Raw genomic sequence first — 24,122 nt, 5'->3', positions numbered from 1 at the left:
AATCTTATAAAGTGCATCATTAAATCTAACAATTTCTAATTGCAATAGGTACTACTTCAATCTGTCTTGCACCATAAAGTTTATTTGCTGTGCTTTTCACAAGCGCGAAGCTCTGTACAGCAACACAGAATAACAAAGGGTAATATTATAACATAAAAATATACTTAATAGCAACACAAATGCAAGATACAGAAAATAAAAAACAGATAGTTTTATTTTAAAAAAATATTTTCACTGCTTTTTAAAGGAGTCCTCAGAGTCAGCAAAGCGTAGTTGGAGTTGGACTATTCCAAAGCCTTGGCGCTAAAGACTGAGAGGCTCTGCCTACCTGGTCTTTTTTATTTATTGGTCATTTGTACATGTCAGCTACATCACCTATTTGACTTTTTATTCAGTGAGTTTTATTTAAGATTCCTCATGTCAGTCTCACATTAACCTTGGGAACGTTTGAGTAGAGAAACAAGCACAGATACATCTCTGTTATAAATCCTAGCTTTCAGTCTAGACAACGGTAAATGTTTGCTTTCCCATGCAGGTACATTAAAATACCCAAGATGAGCATCTAGTCCAAAGCTGGTAAATTCAGTCAAAGTGCTCGATGCCTATCTGTCTGAATCATTGGCAAAGAGACTCTCTCTGCTCCACACTACCAGTTTTAAGAACTACTGTATGAAAAACAAACAGTGTTGTAGGTAACAGACTGGTAATGTTAAAAAAAATGGTGACTCATTGATCTGGATTCTGCACAAGGTAGCTGTAGCTTTTCGTATTTATTTTTGTTGTGCTCAAGGAATAAAAAAAAAAGATTTTAACTTGGGTCTGAAAAGCATCAGGCCTACATCACACCCACACAACATGGTTCAGTTGATTTTTTTTCCTTCTCTTTTTTGTATATGTAGCTTCAGCATCTGATTTATTGCTGTGAAACTTAACCGAGCTCTTGGTTGTGCTTTTGCTTGTTGAATATAGTTTTCCATATATGAAATACTTTACTTCATAAATATGGTTTACATAAATGCATCTGCCCCTTCCATCTGTTGTTTGCAGTAGAGCTGCTGCTTTTAGGCTAGAATATTAACATGGGCGTATTTAACTTTGATACATAGTCACACAGGACAGGTTTTATGATGCATATTAACAGGGCTTGATACACTGAATGAATCTGCATAGGCAAAAACAAATTTGACTTTTAACTATTTTTGGCCCAGACTCCCATATTCGGCTGCCAAACCGAAGAGGATGCATTTCAAGCCTGATTGTAAGACTTTGATCTGTTTTGCAACTTCCCCAGTTGTCAAAAGCAGCACGAGTTTGCCAGTTAATGTTCTTAATTTATGACAATCAGGACATTTTCAAACCTCAGTTTTATATGAAGGCAGTAACGCCAACTCTGCACTTTTATTGTTTCTTATCCCTTTTGTGTTTTATACTGTTTATACGACTTTTCTACATCAAATAAGCCACCCAATGTCAGAAAAAGTCATTAAATCTTTGATGTCATGTCTGTATGCAGTGGAATGGAAAATGTATTCACTTCACTCTCATCATAAAATACAGCTGTTGTTCCAGAATATTTATAAAAAATAATGACTTTGAAATATTAGGAAGAGCGGGGGGTTTCATGAAAACACTGCTGATTATATTATATAAATAAAAACTATAAAATCTGCTTTTTTATCTAAGTGATAGCTTCTATTATATCAGATATCAAGAACCCCCTCCCTCCCCCCCACCCCACCCCCATCTTAAATAGCTATGAATCTGCTGTCAGGAATAATAAATGAAACTCTTTGTGTAGGTGGATTGCTGTGAAGTCAGTTTTTTTTTGGCATTTATGTATGTGCGGTGCACAGAGGCAGCCCTAAGCAGCTCTGAGACTCATTTGCTTGGAGAAGTCTCATTAACGAGAGAATTTATGGCACAAAGTGTTCTAAAATTTAAGGGAAAACGGACATTTGTTCGTGATCAGTTTGACATATTGATACATAATTTAAAAGTCTGTCCTCCAGCAACCTCTTGCCAACCAGTTGACAACTACATACGTTTCTCAAGCAACCAGTGGTTACATGGGGATCCCTGACTGGTCTTAAGGCCTGTGTGAGGCAGATGTTTAAGTTAAACAATTATTTTAAACCATTTCATCTAGCCCATATTTTTGTCTGCTGGTGTTTAGACTTAGAGTAATAATGTGTTAATGTGATAACGGCATGAATACAGTATTATTTTTGCCCTGCTTAGAGAATGTATTGACCATATTATCCATATTTTAAGATTAAGTAAGTGCTTAGCATTGTAAATAAGGATTGATATCTCTGACTCTTGGCGTGGATACAACACTATCATTTGGAGCACTTGAAATTGACCTGCTGGTAAGGTAACACAATATTACACCCCTGGAGCATTAATCAGTATGGACAACACAGGCATGTATCACTGACGCATGATATGTTCATGTATCTACATAGAGAATAATGTTGGGGTTATTGCTGACATAAAATACACATGATGTAATAGAACTGCTTTTAATATAATAGCAGTGATATATGTGCGTATGTGTAATCGTTGTACAGTATAGCATTCGGATAATTGTTGAACATTAACTCATTCGCCATTTGTCATCCTTCAGTGGATTAGTCAAGTCTTAATGACAGCAATATCTGTCAGCCGCTCTATCAGACATTCATTAAAGTGATTTGTCACTGTACTTTGTCATTCAGGACAAGATATATTTGTGTTTTCATTATTTATGTTGATAATGTGTTCATTTATTTTAACAAAATTAGATTAGCGTAGTGTTTTCATTTTTTTACTATTTTATAAAATCACTTATTAACTCATTAATTTTGCGTCTATACCTTGTAATCATATGTTCTAAACTGTACTAATGCACATGCACAACATCGCCAACCTTGCAATCGAATGATGTCACCAGTGTTAGAAAACAGAGCTCATGCCGACAGGGATCCCTCAGTTTGTTCCTTCTTGTCTGGGAGTTACTCTGATTAAAAGAACCATCTATTTTGTAACGTGCCATTATCGGAATGCTTTGATTACAGAGCTGCATCATTGTCCTTTTGATTAAAGCTGCAATTTTCCTTTACCAGCTTTTGTTCAAAATATGATGGGGCTTCCGGCAAAAACAACCTCACTTCTGATGTATGTGTCTGAGTGACAGAGAGAGAGAAAGATTAAGCTTCTTATGAACAAAAAATCCTGAATGGTGCTTTTGTTGAACCCATTTCTCCAACTTTCTTTCCCCTTTCGGCTTCTCGCCTTCTCTGTGCCCCCTTAGCTGTGTGTTTCCACCATTTTTTCAAGTTTACTTTGCATTTGTAACTTTCTTTTCTGCTCTGCTCTTCTCTCTCTCAGTTTTGTGAGGGAGAAGAATCTGCCATTTAAAAGAAAGAAAAAAATCCTTTTTTAGGTCAAATTTTTTTTTTCCCACTTTATCCAATCTGTTCTGATTTTCCTTCTCTTTTCTGTTTTCTGTTCTCCTCTGCAGTGAAGCGATCAGTAGATTTTAAATCGCGGGGCGTTAAATTATTCCCTGGCAAAGACTCCAGCAACAAGTTTTCAATATGTGAGTTCACATCTTAATGTCCCTTTGGCAAATGAACTAACTTGCAATGGCTTGGTTAGCTTGGACTGGCTTTTTTATGTTTGTTTTTTAATTTGGTTTTACTTTTGTTAAGTTTGTCTCTTAATAAGGGCTATTATGTTCAACACATTTGTGCTTCTTATTATTAGTAATACAAAATTAATGTTGTCTCTTATTTATTAAATGACATTTAATTGCAACAATTTACAAAAGCGTAATGCTGAAATTGACCACTGATGTGAAAATGAGATCTTTTTAAACTCATAAATGTGTTGGAAAGCCTTTACGAGAGCCATGCTTTTGTGTTCTGCTTGACTGCTGCGTGTTTTTGTTGTTTGATATTTTGTATATGCATTCTGGTCATGCTGTCCCACTTCTTCATTGCTTGCTTTGATATAGTTAATCATTGCTTGTTCTGATAAGTTTAATCATGGTTTGTTTTGGTCTTGCTTTAGGCTCAAGGAATGTGAATCAGCTGTAGTTAATATTGTTTACCGCCCACTCCTGCCTCTTCTTCTCTTCTCTTCTCTTCTCTTCTCTTCTCTTCTCTTCTCTTCTCTTCTCTTCTCTCACAGCCTGCAAACCTTTATAAATGAACCACTGAGGTCTCAAACCCATTGTTGGGTTTATAAAAAATCTCCCAAGACAATTTCATGTATTTCTGCACTTTATAAAATGTATTATGTCATGATGTGTGATGATTTGGTAGAAAGGTAAACTGCTATTACATATTGCAATCTATATCTAGAACCTTTCCAAAATAACAAGGATGCACTCATAATAAGTATAAGAGCTTCCCTGTTAATGTAGTGCACTTTTTTGGTGGGCAACCACAGTTCCTTCTGACTTGAAATACCCACATATAAGAATAAGTCACCTTGGAAACTAACACAATAGGCATCCTGAAGGGAACTATGGTTCCTTTGTCATTTCATCCACTGTAATACCTATTTGGCTACATGGATTACATTTTTCTCTACAATTATAACTTTCAACATTCTATGAATATGCACAAAAAGCAGAGCTATTACCAGCAAATAGAGCTCACTTTTCAACATTTAACTTGATACATAGATTTATTTTTTATGTAAGCCCAACTTTCTTTCACACTTCTTTACTATAGCGTCTCTATTCGGTCTTCTCATCTCACATCACACACGTACGCACAGACATTATGCAACTCTTTGAAGGTTAGTTATCCGTGTGCTATAATGGTGTTGATGGTTATATGCTTTTATGTTTGCCACCTAGTCTAAACACCCCGCATGGACTCACAAATATGCAGATGAAGGTTCAAAGTCATGCATTTTTTTGCACACTATAAGGACATGAGAAGATAAGTGCACATAAGTGTTAATACGAGAGCGAGAGACTAATACCGTACGTGCAAATACACCAAGATGATGGCCTTGCTTCTTGTTAATTCGTTTGCATGATTGGTAATTATGAATTTTTAAACATCACTGATTTTTTTGCTCGTTTTCCTTATTTGCTTGCGTTTATGTGATTGTATGTTTGTGTGTAATTGCCTTAAATACTGTATGAGCTGATGGGGAGGCGATGTTCTGAGCTAGGCGCAGCGTGGTGGCTCGGCACATCGCGGATCCATCAGTTTCCTTGACAGGTTGGAGAGCCATGGTCGAGGTTTGATTCTACACATATGAATGTGTACTGTATGTTAATTAGTCTGGCTCTGACTGGTTCAGATGCTAATTTGTTCTTCTCTAACTGGTTTAACTCGTCAGTGAAGCATTAAGCCTGTCTGTGTGTCAGTCTGTGCCCATGTACACATGCGTGTGCGCTTAGATGTGGTTCTGTATATGTGCATGTATGTATATGTTTGTGGGTTCACTTTTGTGGGCTTTGTGTGTTTGTCTGTGTGTACACAGAACTGATACTGTAACCAGTCCCTCTGTTGTACTGTTAATAGTCCAGATGGTCAAATTAGCCGCTCCAACAAAGCAACAAAGTATCTACTCTAACAAATCCACACACACAGAGCCGCACACCAACCACCTGCTGGGTTTGTTGATACAGACTACACATGTACATACATGTTAGCCAGATAGCCCAGACAGCCTGGGTGGGAAGGTGTTTATGTGAAAACAGAAATGGGCAGTATTATCACTTGGCCAGTGTTTGTCACACCTAATTGGGTTGTCTGGCTTTTGCGGGGGGGTTAAGATAAGAGAAAAGTTTGGGTTGTTTTTTTTTTTTCAGTTTTCACCAGCAATTGTCTTACAACAAGAGTCAGTGCAGAACACTAAAAAAAACCCAGAAAGTATCTTAAACAACGCGGTAAGGGAGTTTTAATTCCAAAACAGTGAGACTAGTCGACTTTGTAAGCGTTCTTGAATAAAAAAGCTTGTTTAAATTTCGTTTTCTTTTTTTAACCTGTGTTCATTGCAAAGAGCCTTTCTTTAGATGAGGGGGATGCTGACTAATTAGAGCAGCAAAACCTATACACAAAAATAAAAAACAAAAACAAAACATGCAATGTTAAAAAAAGATAATCATTTTGATATTATATTCATCATCCAAATAACACAAATAGAATTATGTTCTTCCACTCGTAATTTAATCATCCTAATGAAATTAGTAATCAAGAGAACAGTGCCGCACTGTTGTCTACTCTATGCTTTAAAAATAAACTGATTATTATACCACACTAAACTATTATTCCCTCTAAATTGAATATCAGTCCTTGCATTTGAATATCAAAATACACCACGGACTGTTTTATTTGCTCTATAGCCGAAATAAATAAGCACACCAGGCTGATTTCTGCCTCTAGTAACATTCTGCTGACACTAGACATTAGCAAAGGATGACAGACTGGGAAGAAGCAGAAGAAAAAAACTCAAAAATCCTCAGAGGGGCCTAATTCTGTATTCACTGGTCTGAATGAAAAACTGCGAGAAACTCGAGGGTAATTTAAATAAGTTTACCCTCACCCTGATCTCATTAAGGAAATATCCTCTCACGTGGGTTGAAATAGAACATCAATGGAATGCAGCTCATTAAGATACCGTATTACTACTAATACTTTTTGTTTTGCTGCGATGTACCAGAAACGGCTCTGTGGCACGTGATGCGTCCCTTATTTTGGGACAGAAAAAGCAGCAGTGTTTCATTAAAAAAGTAAAACTTTTACTGCACAAAGAAGAAGGTCTAAACGGTCTGCTATGAGGTTATTTTATTCATAGATGGGGGCAAAAGGGACAGACTGAAAGACAAAAGGAAAATGATTAAAAAACAGAAAAAAAATCAGTACAACAGCAGTCTTATAATTAAAGAGAGATACTGAGTAAAGATGCATCCTGTCAGATCCACGTTTGTCCTGATGTTGCAGTCTGAAAGTGTCTGTGCAGTCCTGTCTGTTGTCTCTGTTCTACCTCTGTGATGTTTGGAGGGTTACTGTCAAGATTAGCTCGTCTGTGAGAGAATTAAGATCGTGTCTGGAGTGCTGTGTCATCCTTTACAGCCCACCCCACCATCTAGCTTGTCTGTTAGGCTATCTCCTGGTCGAACTTTTTTTTTCTTTCGCTGCTGATTGTAAAGCGAATGAGTGATAAAGCAGGCAGATTTCCTGAGCTAAAACTAAAGGCACCCTCGCATCTGTCATTCCTCTGAATGACAGATGCGAGGGCGCACTGAAGCAGTACCATGTTGATTTGATGGTAAATTTCGAATTACAGTGTATTTATGTGAGCATAAAAATGAGTTTCATAATGTATAGCAGTCAGAAAACGAAACCTTTACTTCAGAGAAAGATTGCTCGTGGAATCCAGTGAACCAAATACTTCTTTACTGTCTGTCTTCATCTAAACCGTGTTTCCTCGGCTCTCCACCTGTCTGTCTCTCTGTGTAGTAAATGAAGGCGGTGTGAGACAGGCTTCTAACTCCTGCCCAGACCCAGGAGAGCCAGAGAATGGAAAACGCCATGGCAATGACTTCAGGTACAATTGAAAAACACTGGTGTAGTTGCTTTTTAACAGAAATGCACAAATGCACATCTGTACAGAATCTTTGCAGCATAAACATTTTATACCTGTGTTTCTTTTTTTCTTACACTATGTTATGTGTGTTTGTTTGTTTTTTTTTCATTTTGCATAGCATTGGGAGTGTGGTGCACTTTAGCTGCGGAGAAGACTATGTTCTACAGGGCAGCAAAAGTATCAGCTGCCAGAGAGTAGCAGAAGTGTTTGCAGCATGGAGTGACCACAGACCTGTCTGCAAAGGTAAGAAATGCCTTCCTTGTGTACCCACACCAGCATATACATCACAGGTACACATACAGAAATCTGCTGTAATCACAAATCTGAAATAAGAAGCCTGCTAACTGTCCATGGGTGACTCTCCATGTGCATGTGCATGTGTAACTGTGGTCAGTCAGTTACCTTGGCTTATCATCAGTTTGAGTTGAACAGGCCTGAGTTTACAGTGGAACGAAAATCCCATTACTGTTTCAAGCCGTTAGCTATAAAATTATGAAACAAAACAAAGTATAATCCAATGTTTGCAGTGTAGCGACTCAGTAACATGCTACGGCTGTATGCTTTCATCAGGGGAGCTATGATAGTGATTGTTTAGGACCTCAAATGAAGTAAACACAGTAGGGTGTAAACACTCCTCTACACAAGCACCAGATTTGATCTTACTTAAAATAGCACACAAATAAAAAAACACAATTACCACTACAATTTATTTTTAGGTGACACAAGTTATGCAATCACTCTGCATATGGTTACATAAGTGACTACAGACTTTAATCATTGACCTGATTGAGAATGCCCGATTTTCTTTTTCTGGATTTTTTTTTAACATTTGCCACTTTTATAGATTCATACTTACAACACACACGCGCGCGCACACAAAGATGGAAAGAGGGAGACAGAGAGAGAGGGCGTCTGTCATGTTAAATGCCAAAGTCGTTTGTCATGTCTTCCTTCACTTGGCTTCAGTCCGTGGCTGGAGACACATACTTTAACATAAAAACCAATATTCACTGGGCATGGGTCCGTGTGTGTGTGCGGGTGTGCGTGGGCATGCATGTGTGTGTGAGAGTGGAATATTTGAACCTCTAACTAATAATTACTAACATACAGACACAAAAGGAACTAAGAAGTGGGGGCAGAGAAATCGAAAAAGTGAAGAAAGAGGGTAGAGAAACGCTGGAAAAATGTCACACCTACTTTAGGCTGAAATCACAGTCTCGCTGGAATTAAAACTTACTGAATCCAACATAAAAAGCAACATATGAACAACAGTTACATTTTGGGCAAAAGGTGAGTTGCACTGTAGCGTTCAGGAGGGATGAGGTGTCTTGCTCAGAGATACCTGAGCTGGACCTCCAGGTGTTAGCCAGCTGTTGGTCGTGGTCTCTTGCCCGTTGGTTAAAGGACACCATATGACCTCGTGCCTCGACTTCAGCCTCAGGTTTCTCTTGTGAACCAAACACGGGAAGTGACCATCACTAAGGTTTTTGGTACTGTGTGAGCACAGATCCTTTTTAAGCAGGTAGAATATATCATGTATAACTTGTTGGTTCCCACCAATCAGCCTTATTACCATCTAACCCATTTTTAGAGATATTACAGTGCTAATACCTTTTGATTGGCTCTTTATCATCGTTAATAGCTAACAGCAAGTCATTATCACTAAATATTTTATAATGAGCAATTAAATACAGCTACTGACATTAAGCCAATCAAGCCTTACATTTACCTGCATGTGATGAGGGGCTAAAGTCTCCCCAAAGGATGACTGCCAATGACATTTAAGTCACTGGTGTTGTCCCTCGGAGCAGTGAGTGGTTAAATGGGATGACCTCTATCACTGGGAAACAGAGCCATTCGTCAGCAGGGATATTTGCAGGAAAAGCGTGTGGGCAGAGTGAGACATTTCCGCAGAGCTGCTGTAACTTCAGAGCAGCAGGTGTGCATTGTTAAAGCTCTGGTGGGTATAATACACAGTAAAAAAAAAAAGAAGAAGAAGAAGAAAAGAAATACAGAAAAAAACAACCATGAACAACTTTTTGACAAAGCCGTGACAGAGTGCACCATCCTGTTTCGCTGCTGTTGCTAAGTAACTAGTCATTTTTTTGCCAGCTGATCTTTGTTGTTTTAAGTGTTTCACAATGGAGGGCACTGTTACTCCAACATTGTCCCCACCTATAAGCTGTTTAAAAGCAGTTCTTGCCACCTTATGTTCAGAGGCCAACAATAGGAACAGTTATATATACAGTTCACCATTCTGTACATTATGTCTGACAAATGTACCTTTAATCATAGGTGATACTGAATGACCCACTACCTGTGCTGATTGACTGTAATATCGTTAAAAATGGGTGGCAGAACTTTTCTGTGACACTACTCCTCCCAGTACTGCTGTGCGTAACTGTTATCCAGCGTGTGTCTCTCCGGCATTGCTGAAGCAGTGAAACAGAAAGCCGTCCATCTTCAAAAGTTCCGTAAATCCGAGAAAACCCACAGTGAGGTTGTTTGAAGGACAAAGTGCGTGTAATACGAGAATCACATCTTTCTGACAACAATGCTGAGGCTTATTTTGAGCTATATGCCAGGATCACAGGAAATAAAAACCAGAAAACACTAACCACAATACTCTGCAACTGTAAACATGGTAGATATACATTAAAAGCTTTTGATGGCTTAGCTGAAAAGCAGGCAGAAGAATGTAGAGACTTCTGCTCCATCTATAAAGCTATTCAAAAAGAATCCCTCACAGACGAAAATCTAATATTGAAATTCTGAACCTTTCTCGCTTGCCTTAAAGGCGAAAGCAGGTTCATCTTGAGCTAATAGACTGAGAGCAGAATCGCCTTTTCTGTTGTCTAGAAGTGGTCTGTTACTATCATCATTATTTGATACCTTTTTATTTTCTACCTTTGGAAAACTCCTTTTTTAACAGTCAGTAGCAGTGCAGCAGTAGGTGCTATATCAAAGAATATGGGGATTCTTCGGGCCTGTTACACTGAATACAAGTTCATGTGTGACTGCTTCATTTTGGTTCAGTTTTAGTTCTGGTGGAAATGTTTTCTCCCTGTCTTCACCTCCAACCAGTTGCGGCAGATGGCTGCTCCTGTCTAAGCCTGTTTCTTCCTGAGGTTTCTTCCTCTTAAAAGGGAATTTTTTCTTCCCACGGCTGCCAATGACTTGGTCATAGGTGGACATATGATTGTTGGGGTCTTCTCTGTGTTATTGTAGGGTCTTACCTCACAATACAAAGCACCTTGAGGCAGCTGTTGTTGGTGCTATATAAATTAAAAAGTGGCAAGAGGATCAGGAGGAGGAGCTCGAGTGGGTCTGCATGCGTTAATAAAAGGGCTAATATGACAACAGCTGTAGTGGTGATGTGTTTTGTTACAGTGTTACAACTTCAACTTTTATTGCAGCCAATCAAATTGAGGATAGTATGGGCTGGCCACAAAGTCAAGCACAGTCCAGCTGATTACAGCTGATTTCACCGCCTGTGGCATTAGCAAGCCACTTTGCAACCCACATCCACCAGAGCCACTCCTTTCAGTCTTGAATCTGTCTTAATGAGTGTCACATCTGCTCTGTTACGGAGCAGGAGATCTTTCTGCTGCTCTCGCTGCATCCAGCTTTGCAAATATGTGCGTAGAATGGCAAGGAGGTCCCAGAACAGAGCCATCCAGCTAAATATAAACTACTGCAGATGGAAATAACAATCTTGTTTTTACTACAGTGCTCCTAAGTGGACTATATTTCTCTGTAGTAAAGTGAATACTCCAAACAACTGTGTAAACATGCAATTTGTGTGAGTTACAACTCCAGCAGAAAATCATCGAAAATTGCGTTCATATTCTGATAAACAAATTAATCTGTTAGGTTACCAACAGTGTTTGAAGAGATTCTCTGAGGTGGTGGAAATTCCAATTAAATTTTATTAAATGCACCAGCCAACCAAAAAAATCAGGCTCCAAATATATAAACACCATCCTGCACTGCTCTCCACTTTGGCGCCAGTGCATTCATTTTAATCCACGCAATTATGAAACAGATGCAGGCGCAAACATTTGTACTTGATCCCAATGAAAATGGCCCTATGCCTCTGTTTGCACCTCCGCTGGCAAAGGAGAGTTCAACAGGTAAGCAAGTAAACATTTGAACCTCACGGAGAAAAGTGTCCCTCTTTAGGTTACTTTATTTCATTGTGTTGAACAAAACGGTGTGAGATAAGGGCCGTGTTTAACTGAACACAGCTCAGATTTGACCTTTACAGCCAACCAGCCAATAGCTAAAGTGGAAACTCATGAATAACATTGAGAGAGGCAATCTGTCAGGAAGCATCAAGCCAGCTGACTTATTAAAGGGTCACTCCTGTCAAACACTTAAATACAGTTAAATGTCTCTTTTGGAACATTATGTGGAAAATAAAGTGGTTGCAGAAATCTGCTCTCAGTATACCAACAGTATAACCACCAGAAAGAGGTTGATAGATATATTTTTTTAGAAAAACAACAACTGCAAGATGGACACAGAACAGTAATCAGTTTATTAGATACAAAAGAACAAATACAAAACCAAATAAAAAAAAGTATAAAATAAGCCATCAAACTGCAATGTCCCTCTGTCCACCACTTTATGAGAGAAAGAGAGAGAAAGACTGCGAGAAAGAGGGAGTCAGTCCATGTGGCACCTTGATTAATGGACAGATGGCAAGGCCACTGAGCCAACTCTTTCTCTCTGTCTCTGTGTGTGTGAACTCCAGGGGTGTTCAGTTGATCTGCCTGAATATACTGACTCAATGAAGGGTGCTATATATCAGCTGGATAGACACAGACTCACACGCGCATATGTTGATTTCCAATAATAGAGAAGAAAAGGGGAGAAACTGTAATGCTCAGGCATTGCTCTGTATGTGTGTGTGTGTTTCTCTGTGTGCGTTAGTGTCTGTGTGTCTACCCAATTTTTTGTGTGTGCACCCATTAAAGCTCCAACCAGAACGAGGGCCAGTGGAACACTGTGTTCCAGCTTAATGATGTCATCAATCATTGTCTGTGTCCATTGGTCAATCTATCTGCTCCTGTAAGCAGCCTGTTAAAAGAGACAGTTTGACCATCCTGCAGAAACTTCTGATCTCTAATCTGACACAAACCTGATACAGATACAGCTTTTAAAAAATTGAATTTATACTCAAACTTTATAGATTTCTTAGTTGAGTAAAAACACTCCCAAATTGAAGTTTTTCCCTTTTTTCAATAAGAAAATGGCCCTGATTCTTTCCATGAAAAACAATTGAGAAGTTTGTTTTAGATTACCTGTGTCCTTGGTCAACTACGTCAACAATTAATCAAGTCACATTTATTTACCAAGAAATTAACTTTAGTCAGGATGTTTCCTCAGTTATCATAATCTAAGTTGTAATCTTTACCTCATTATTAGGAAAAATTGAACTGTCTTGAATCTGTTCAGCTTTTCTTAACATGCTTAGCTCAGTATCAAATACTGGCACTGGTAATTTGGATTTTAGGCCTAGATAACAGTCAATGACCTTGGACAAATGTGTATTGTCCATTTGGTTGGCAAATGGTTGTTGGAGGTTGCTGGCTGCCGATAGGTGAAACTGGTCACAAGAGTGCAATGCACCAAAAACTACCATGCCATTGCTTTGGACACTAACAGATTCCTGCAGTTATGTTTTGTCATGTTTTGCATGGAAGGTGCCAACTTGTCAGTAAAGATTCGCTAACTACTTGATGAGCATTAGTGAATCCTGAAAAAGTGTTACACGAACCAGTTCACTTTCATAGTAAAAGTTGTGCCTTACCGCTGCAACCAGCATGTTTCAAAATCTCTGTTTCGCACTAGCTATAGTTTTAATGTCTCTCCACAACCATTGGCATGTGTTTACAGACAGGTAGATATCTTTTAATGTAAACTACAGGCAACCATTTAAATCTGCCAGCAACCAAAGTAATCACAAGTTTTTCAGTATTACCTCTTTGTGTTCACTCTTTGCATTCTTTGCTTGTCGAGATTAAAGGGACCTACAAAGACTGACAACAGCATCGCAACCTTCACTTAATGACTTGTTAAATGTTTAATGCTGCAGGCAGCTAATGTCATGGGGATACTGTCTTTTTACTGACAACAAGTCTTGAGGCAGCCGCAATAGCTCACAGGTAGAACACAGGTAAGACGCTCGTAAGCAATTTATGATGGACAGCGACTGGTTCCTGAGATCAAAGCTCAGTGTCCTCTGGTACTCCATAGTAAAAAGTTTACTTTAAACTGCCTGTGCACAATATGTAAGCCAAACTAATAGAAATTTAATGGTAAAGGTATAATTGTAAAAAAAAAAAATCTGATTGGATATCTGATTGTATTTTCTGTGTGACTTCTCTCTCATCCACTGTTATGAAACGGCTGTGTGCAGGCAGGAAAAGGACCCAAAGTGCAGACTCCGGAGACAGACGTGAACTCAAAAGGGCAACAAAACTAGGAATACAAAATACACTTACGCAGACAGAACACACAGCTAGATAAGAGTAAATCACGACACGGACACAGAGAAACACAGGGCTTAAATACACAGAGGGAGCAATCAGGGAATGGGTAACAGGAGGGAAACACAGCTGGGGCAAATCAGGCCTAACGAGACAAAGGAAGCACAACCAGACGCATTTACATGAGACACGGACTTTCAAAGTAAAACAGGAAACATAACACAGACTGAACTTACAGACACAGACTCACAGGCAGGCACTACAGAGGGAACAGAGACGTGGGACCAGGGCAGACACAGACACGGAGATATAGCCGACAGGGGAGACAGCAACTAAGGATTACACAGAGACATAAACCATAGGACAGAACTCTAACAAAGAAACCAAAGACTAGAAATGATAAATAATATAATAAACTCAAAAACCCTGGGTCAACGACCCAGGCATCCTAACATCCACTGCTCTTTATGCTGTCTGAGGTGCAGTGAGGTAGAGGGCCAGGCGGATAATTTGGAACTCTTAAGGGTTAAGTGTCCTTGGTATGCTTCAGCAGGTATAGCAGTATGGATGATTGAAGCTAAGCTTTCACTGTGGGGATGATTCACTAACCACAAAGGCCACCCTGCTGAGAAAGCAGAGTTATAGACCTTGAGTGTAAGGCAAATCAGTCTGGAGGAAGCTCTTTTGAGCCAAAATATTGTGAAGCTAAACAGTATTAAAATTCAAAAACATTCTCAGAGCAATGTTCCCAGTGCTTATGGGTGCGTCAGTTATGCTCTGAATCCATAAAACAAAACTTTGGAGAGATGTTTGCAAGGGCGTTGGAGCTACACTATAGACTTTGGCAATGTGTTTCTTGCCTGGAACACCATTTAATTTTGGTTCACATCCCAATGGTTTATGTGGGTAAGCGTGTTTGTCTAAGTGTGATAGAGTGAGAGACAGAAAAAGAGAGGGAGAGTCCTGGGGGATTCTGCTTGATCTGAAAATATAAAAACAAAGTGTATATGTTGTTACACGCACACACTCCGTACTATTCCTGCCTAAAGCATTTACTTAACCACGCTCTTGATTTCAGCAATATGCATTTATCATCACTTTTTTCTTCTTTTTAATTTGATCTGCAGTTCATTATCGCTTCAATGATAGTGTGGCTCTTTTGGCTTTAAACCCTGTATACTGTGTGCCAACATAAATAATTATGAGAGGAAGAGAAAGCGATACAGAGAAACACAGAGACAGACGTTCAACTTACACACACTGACAGGCATTACAATTGTGCTATTATAAATACATGTCAAATGTCTTCAATCCAGCATACTGTGTGTATGTTAACAGTGGGTCAAATGACATATATGTTTTCTAAATAATGAAACATTTGAAATTAAAAACCCAGATATCTCTAGAAACCAGTTCTGTAACTTCACGAGGTTTTAGCCACCTTAAGCTCAGACACACTGGCAAGTGATATGGTTTCTGTTTGCCAGGAATTTAATTAGATTTCTGATGGCTTGGTAAAACTGTTTTGCATAAAAATATATGAATATGTATAAATAGAAATTTGTATTTAAAATAAAATCATTTTTCACACCTATATTCTACAAAACTGACTCCAGATCCAAAAGCTAAGATGCCAACCTCATACACACATATGCTGCAATGGTTTCCACTGCCCATTTCTCACCCGTGGATCCAAAACTCTGGGTGCAGACCTACTTCAAAGCAGCCATTCTGGCACAAAATAGCAGGTAAACACAGGTGTTAGTAATTGTAATAATGAAAGGCCATTTGTATTGTGGTACACAGTTTTAATTAATGTCATTAGCAACATCTGTGTTTACCTACTATTCCATGCAAAAATGGCTGCTTTAAAACAGGCTTATCAGATTGATTTTTATGGACTTTGGGTTCTGTCACACAGACTTTACGGCAAAGAAAGAACCACATCTTTCTCAGGTGTTAGGGAGGTAGAGAGCAAACACAGTTAAGGTCATCGAAATTCAGGATTGTGTTGATGTGCAAGCACAGTTAAGTAACAGTTTGCTGAGTTAGTATGTTAAATGTACAGGAATTTTCTTAATTGAGGTATAACAGTATGGGTTTGTTGTTGTAGCGAGTTAAAAATGGGGGGTGGAGGTGTAATTTTAGTTGCTTTAAGCTCAACACTGGAAAATAGTTTTATCTACAACAACATGTAAAATGTATATAATCATCATATGGTTCAATACAACAATTAATTAATAGGAACTTAACACATGATGAAACCTTTACAAGAGTTTAGTGCAGTAGAAAATATAACAGTTGGCTCTGACAAGTAGTACAAAGTAGTATTAAATGGAAATATATATCAGCACAGCGCCCCACTGCCAGGTGAAACGTCCAAAAGACACAAGAAGAGAAAGCAAGAAAAATAGGTATGAAAGGTAATGAAGAGACACTGAGAACAAACGATAGAGCGTTATGTAAATCATGAGCTACATTCAATGGCTCATAAGAGGACTAAGACATGAAAATAAAAGACCCGGAGAGACAGACCGAGCGAAAGACAGACAGATGCAGGCCGAGAGACAGATGGAGTTCAGCGTAAGTTATGCGATGTTAGCTCCTCTGGTAATTCTGGTGATAAGTCTCTCTGTGCGCTATTGCTATAGCAACATCATGCCCGTTTTGCTGTGGGCACGGTGATGAGCTGGCCATTCATTCAGGACACGCTGATTGAGCTGTCAGTGCACTCGCAAACACGAGCTTACACACAAGTCTCGAGACATTCAGATAAATCATTTCTCACGCGCAACCCTAGCGTGCACACACGTTCACAAACACACACTTTATCTCTACATATCTATCGGTGTATAAACCGCTGTGAGTGTAAACACTAGAGCAGGTCAGCTGAGGATGCTATGAGAATTAGAGAAACAACTGGGTACGGTCAGGCGGGACTCTTGCAAAGATCTCGTCGACAGTAAGACAGAGAAACAGAAACAGAAAAGAACTATATAAGGTTGTCTCTAAGGGGTGTTGTACTTGTTCTGACACTCTCTTACAGCACTTCACGGTTGCAGTCCATTACACACACACACACACACACACACAGACACACACACAAAAGCACAAAAAGACCCGTAGACAAACATGTTGTGGCTCTTATTCTTTTATTTGTCCCTTTCCTTCATTCTGACCACCGAGTTACAGTCGGGAGTGGGCTTTTGTCTGAGAGTATTTGAAAGTTTCCATTTGTAAGGATCTATACTATCTATATATATACTCAATTATTTTGCAATGCTAGGTGCATTTGTCTCTTGTGCAGTGCGTGTCAATATAAGCTCGGCTGAATACGTACATTTGTCGCCCGCTTCTAAAATGAGACCGTCGCGTTTAAGCGTTGATGCTTATTCTTTTGTTTTAGGGGTTTGTGAGCACGTGTGTGTGTGTTTGTGTTTGTGCGGCTGTTAACTGTACGTATTCTTATGGCCTGCCACTGAACAAACTAATTAAGGAACAAACGGTGCTTCAAACCAACCAGAAAATTACCTCCCAACTCTAACAGGACGACCCAAGGACAGACAGGCAGGTTCCCTATCACATCTAGTCAGAACACAAAGCCTAATAAAGGCTTAGTGGGTTTATCGAACACCTAGCATGTGTCATTTTCAACACTTCACTAAGTGTAACTTCAGCATTAGTGTTCGAGTTCGTAAAGGGTTCCAGCACAGGCACTGACTAAAATAAGAAGTACATTTCTATGGCTCAGCAGAGAGAATCTCCACTTTACACTTCCATACCTCTGGTTGACTTTTTTCACCTCTTTTTTTCTAGTTTCTTTTTTTTAAGACAGACTGTAATTATAACACCTGTAGTAAAGCGAAGTTGTTGACTTTCAGCAAATTGCAGGTGAATGTATCTGTCACTCAATACTACAGTTCTAGCTAATCCTGTGGTATTTCACACCCAATAGCTTCCAATTAAGCACTGTTATCCAGAGAGATGTTGCTGGCAATATCAATACCATCTATGTGACCTTCTGTTCCTCTTTCTGTACCTGTCTGCACTTGACTCATTTCTTCTTTCCCCTTTCTGTTCTTCTCTTTCCTTTCTGTCACAGTACTTCTTCCTTGCATCTCTCAGCTGTGCTAAATTCACTTTAATTGTTCTCCTCTAAACTTCAGCTGTTACCCACAATTGTTACACTTTTGCTGCAGGCTGTATCCTGAATATGTCTGGCTAAACATCACCTAAATGGTTTAATTATAAAGCTAATTGTCACTCTTTTGTTGTGTGGTGACTCAACAGCCTACAATTACTGTTGCTAAAACCAATATTAATGCTTCAGTTGCTTTTAAAACAATGACATTATGTTTTGTTTTGTTTTGTTTTGTTTTGTTTTGTTTTCTCTCCACAGTGAAGACTTGTGGCAGTAATCTTCAGGGGCCATCAGGAACCTTTACATCTCCCAACTTCCCAATTCAATATGAGAACAACGCACAGTGTGTGTGGATAATTACTGCCTCAAATCCCAATAAGGTAAGTCTTCATTTTGATTCTATTGCTGTCAAATTGTCAAATTCAAATTTAGTCTGAAGAGAGATCAATTAATTCCAAAACACATATATCAAAGTGCATCACTGGTAGTACACAAACTCACTTTAACCATAGAGACATATTGCCTGTACATGTAGTTATAGAAAAAGTAATAAGTAAAATAGTTCCTACTTTCTAATTGTAGAGTTCATTATAAAGCAATTTAAGTCAGCAAGCACACTTGCAATACATTATTATTATGTGAAGAAGCAATACTTAGTATTGATGCTGTTTTTCTCTCTGCATACCCAAGCTAAATTTGGGGAAAACCCGTCAAGTTACAAAAGTGGAACTTGAAACCTCCAGGTTATAGGTTTGGTATAATGGGGGCTTATGAAATGTTAAACAAGCAACAGCAGCACCAACACAGCCAGGAGTGAGAAGTGCATGCGAGCTGAAATTCTGCCTTACTGTAAAGAATTAGCGCTATGCAGAAGTATGTGGAGTATTGCAGCCTAGCAGCACAGCCCAAGTTTCCTTCCTGAACCAGCTTGAAGGTTTCGCTCCATTTGAATTTCATGCATTCGCTTTAATTTTAATTGATATAAATCAGCAGTTCTTACAAGCATTTACAAAGTTGGTTAAGAAGCATTTTTGCATAATTGAAATGGGTTGATAATAATTCACGTAGGAGGTGTTGTAAATTATATGCCAGTCAAAGCATGTCCGTATTTGATTCTGTGTGATTGGTTAATCCCGCAAAGGGGCAGACGATAGGTTGGAGGTTAGATGGATATCTGCCATTGGCCGCTTTATGTCCCACGAGAAATCTGATTGGTATTCAGACACGCATCCTTATTCGACTCGGGGCTCTGTTGTGACCACTCTGTCGTCAATGGCAACACCTGCGTCAGCACAATAGGGACGAACAAACACATACACGCGTGTGCACACACACACTTACATATATAACTGCTCAAACACACACTGCATATTGTTTTTGAGACGGACACACACACACACGCAGTCACTTTGTTGGTGCTCAGAACCTTTCTGTCTCTCTCTCTCTCCCCCTGCTCTCACACACAGTGCTTTCTGTCACTGCCCAAGGCCTCTGGTTTATGGTCTAAAGCAATACATTCTCTGTTGAAGGCTATACTGTGTAGGTGACAGTTGAAGGCTACAACACTAAGGCCATTTGGACCCTTTGTGTTTCAGGTGTGTGTGTAAATGTGCGACACATGTTAGAGGTGTGAAAATTACTGTATATCTATTGTATGATAAATGATAATGGATATTGCCAAACACATAAACCTAAATGAAGACGAGATGAAGTAAAGCAAAAAAACATTTTGTAGCCCTTTATCTCAAAGGACTTTACAGCCGTGCCCCGTAATGTATTGTAGTGTTCCACGCCACATCACGTACAAGCCATGCACCATCCTAAACATGTATAACATCTTTTATCCCACTACCTCATATCTGCTATATGCCATACTGAATCACAGACCACACAGAACCACAAGGTACACATGTTTTTTTTATGACACTACATCACACCAGAGGTCTTCAGGGGATTATATATTTATACAGTACGTGCCATGAAGAGACAGACATCCATTCAGAACAAACCCGATGTTTGTGCATCGAGACGCATACCACACAAACCACATTCCTGGTAAAAGAAAAAGTTTTCCTTTTGCCCCAAGGAATATTAAACATTATAGGTAAATACTGTATAACAATACTGCATAGCAGAGCAATTTAAATGATTCTAAAGCTGAAGAGCCTTCAAAGTCAGTGCAACAGAGTGGGTTAGATCATAGTACAAACTGCTGGTATCTCATCCCAAAAACAACTTTAAAACATGAACTAAGCCTGAAATCGACTTCCTCATATTGCAGTCTACCAGTTATCCATAGTTTTTGAAATCTAAGGTTATATTTCTTTATATATATATTTCTTTATACAACCACAGGTCCTACCTGTCTTTGAATTTGTCTAATACAGTACATACAGCAGAGACTTGTTAGGTCCAGATAGCAAAGCAAGAGAGAAAGAATCGGCCTGGCAAAGACTGACAAATCCTTGTCTGCCCACAACTCTTCTCTCACCTTCATTTATTTTTCATCTGCCTTGGTGAATTGTGTGGACATGTAAAGCTAATAGGATTCAAATTATTAATATGAAAAAAAACTCTCGGTTGTGGATTAATATCTTGTCAAACTTTTTAAATGCTATCAGATAACTGTCATTGCTTTTCATTGTCACCGCTCTGAAGTATGTTTTGAAAATAAAAACAAAAATAATAGCATCGGTTAATCCGGTAGATCAATTTCAAAGGCATTTAGAATTTTTTAAAAAATACAACAAGGTCAAGAAGATTTGTTTTGCCAAATAAAAGCAGGCTTCAATTTAAGGGTTCTTACAAAATTAGACATTGCCCCCTATTTTCAGAGGCTCAAAATTAATTGGAGAAACTAGCAAAATTTAAAATATAAGGATTATTTTAATACTTGGATTAAAATCATTTGTAGTCAGTGGCTGTGTGAAGCCTGCAGCCCATGAACTTCACCAAATGTGATGTTTCCTCCTGTAAGATGCTCTTCTAGACCTTTACTGCAGCAATCTTCCACTGCTGCTTATGGTTTATGGGGCATGTGGGTCTCTCTGCCTTCAGTTTTGTATTTAAGAACCGAAAAGCATGCTTTATCGGGTTGAGATCAGCCCAAGAGCTCCTTCCTTGAAAGCTCTTGAGTCAGTACTGTGGAACGCTGTCTGGACCGTTCAGCAGATTTTGGCTAAATCAGAGTAGAGAGTGTAGCATGTATCATTAGCAGCTACGCAGGCCCATACTATAATGTAGCCTCCACCATGTTTGACATGTATTGTTGTGTGGTTTCTGTTATTAGCATTTTCATTCCTTCTCCACCATTTTTTTCTTTTTATAATCATAGATGCAGTTTACAGAGTGATCTTGGTTTCACATGTCTAAAGTTGTTTTTGGGGGGAGGTGGTTTCAGCCCAGAACAGGCTTAGAGAATTCTACAGTCATTGACTTTAGTTGCCTTCTGTGGTCTTTCAGGGATTTGAATGTTGCTGAGTGGGCAGGTGCACTTCTTCTTTGTAGAAATGTACTAGATTGTTAATTTGGCCACTTCTTACATTTTTTTCCTTTGTCTCTGATGGGTTTGTTTGTCTTATTCAACCCAATGTTAGCCCCAAATCTTTTTGGAGCTCGTTCGAAGAATTCCAGTGTAAAGCTACAGATACAAGTTCAACTTCAGATCTTTTACCTGCTTAATTTGTCATGGAATAATAATAATTATTATTATTATATCATTTGGCCATTAAAGCTGAAAGTCTCTGCTTCAGTCACATCTTGACTATTGGATTTAGATATTGTAATATAATGTTTTGGTATTTCACAAAAAAAAGGGTGTATACTGTATCTCACTGTCAAGAAAGTTGGTAATAATATACTTTAAACGTTATGTTAAAAAAATAAAATAAGTAAAACACACTACCACAGTGCACAGGATATTGATCTGCAATTACTGCAGTCACTTTCTCTAGTTAAGGCTGTGCTCACAGTTGGTGTTGAGCACATTTCAGTTAGTGTTTGTAAGTTCCCGTTGGTTTAGGAATTCACATTCTGCATGCTTCAGATGTTTAGTGACAACAGGAAATTGCAGATCCAGAGAAGCATCTCGTTGAGTAAAAGGTAATTTACCAGTCCAAAAGCAGGCTTACATATGTTGGGCAGGTGGCAGAGGCAAGTACACAGTTGGGAACTGGCAGGTAAACAACAGGTAATGGGCAAAAATGACTGTGACAGAATGGGAGCAGTGATGATCTGGTGTACTGGCAGTAAAAATCTGTTCTCAATTAGGGAGCTGATGTGGCAACGAGGGGCAACTTAGCAAACAGGACAGTAGTAGGTTGATCTCAGTATGAGGGAAGGCAACAACAGAACCCCAAACTCCTTAAAAGAGAGGCAGTCTGAGAATCACAAGAGCAAGAGGGTGTAGCCTGCATAACACGTTCCAAACAAGGGAATAGTCCTGTCTCTACAGCAAGTAGAAGATCTCTTTTTTTTTTTATTACTTCTATACATCTCTGCCTGTTTCAACTTGTACTCTTTCTCTCATTCATCCTGCCTCTTCCTTCTCTTTGTCTCTTTTTTACACTGCCCACTCTCCTCCTCCTTGACTCCCAGAGGCACTGTCCTCAGAATTACCCAGATTCTTCATTAAAGAGCTCAAGCTGAAACCATCAAATTACTACTGAGAAAGAGAGAATACAGTGAGTGAGGAGGGCACTTGAGGGGAAAAATCTGTTTTTCACTGTTTCCCTCCTATCTCTTTCTCCATTGCGCAAATTCACACAGATTCTCACAGAGGTGCCTTCTCATACTCTGAAGGTAAAGAGACATAGTTTCCAAAGCTCTCCCACTCTTCTTCTCTCCCGATCTTTGCAAGCCCCATTCCCTCCATCCTTCTCTGCCTATACACCACCCTCTCTCTCTCAGGTTAAGTGTTAATGGGGTTCTATAGCTCTCTGATATCATTTAGTTTTGGCAGAATGAGCCTTTAGAGCCAATTCATTCTCTCCTGTTCTCATTTAACCTTGGGGATGGTAGGACAGCATGCCCATTACTAGACTTCACTTCTTCTCTTCTCTTCTCTTCTCTTCTCTTCTCTTCTCTTCTCTTCTCTTCTCTTCTCTTCTCTTCTCTTCTCTTGTCTTCTCTTCTCTTTTCCTTTTCTGTATTTTCTCCATCATTTGGTTTCTCCTTCTCCTTGAATTTCCATATCCTGCGATATGAGCAAATCAAAACACTTCTTTCTTACTATCATTTGGTCATGATGCAGGAGATTGGATAAAAGTCTTTACATACTGTAGGTGCTTAGCTATCTTTTAGTCTTTTCATGACAGCTGGACACATACCTAAAACAGGAGCCTTTTACATTATAAAGTGTGTGCTAGGTTTCTGTGGCCCGATTCACATTTGCATGCACAGTCTAATGCATAACACATGGATACAAGATGACTACTGCAGCGCTGCGATGATGAATATTTAGTTAGCACCCCTATGATAAACACAAAGGAAGTGCATGCAAGGGCATTCAGTTCAAAGACAGGAAGGAATTGTTTTAGGTAGATTTTCCATTAATACTGTAGGCATTAAATTCAGAAATGCCCTGCAGGCTTAAGAAAAAATCAGACATACACTGAAGCTAGTAGGCAAAGAGAAAAAAAAACACTCCACTGGTTTTCTGTCATTAAAGAAATGGTATGCTTCTGCATCTTCCTGACGGGATGAACAGCATAGCACTTTTAAGGGCTCAGGTTAAAAATGTTAAACATTTATCATAGGAGAACAGTGATTCTAATGCTTTCTATAGTTCAGTAGTTGCATAGCAACAGTAAGGGGCAGGCACAGCCTTTCTCACTAGTTCCTGTTCAGAGTTGGTATCTGGAAAGGATGCACCTGGCAGTCCAAGCTGAAAA

At 39.0% G+C, this 24,122-nt stretch overlaps 1 protein-coding gene across 6 annotated transcripts in view; it reads left to right on the top strand.

Annotated features, from left to right (window-relative positions):
• LOC146362952 (CUB and sushi domain-containing protein 3-like) overlaps positions 1-24,122 on the top strand; it is a 388,582-nt gene that overhangs the window by 250,389 nt on the left and 114,071 nt on the right. For 5 of the 6 annotated variants that reach the window (XM_084918660.1, XM_084918664.1, XM_084918661.1 and 2 more), the window contains exons 7-10: positions 3,503-3,580; positions 7,470-7,557; positions 7,715-7,839; positions 18,490-18,611. In XM_084918660.1, coding sequence (XP_084774786.1) covers positions 3,503-3,580; positions 7,470-7,557; positions 7,715-7,839; positions 18,490-18,611 — 413 coding nt within the window. The remainder of the gene's footprint in view (positions 1-3,502; positions 3,581-7,469; positions 7,558-7,714; positions 7,840-18,489; positions 18,612-24,122) is intronic. The other variant, XM_084918663.1, reaches the window with a different exon arrangement.

Source organism: Perissodus microlepis, chromosome 22 (genome assembly GCF_051167445.1).
Source record: "Perissodus microlepis isolate ML-2025 ecotype Zambia chromosome 22, ASM5116744v1, whole genome shotgun sequence".
NCBI lineage: Eukaryota > Metazoa > Chordata > Actinopteri > Cichliformes > Cichlidae > Perissodus > Perissodus microlepis.
Note: the sequence above shows the minus strand (reverse complement) of the source record. Positions and strands in the feature narration are given on the sequence as shown.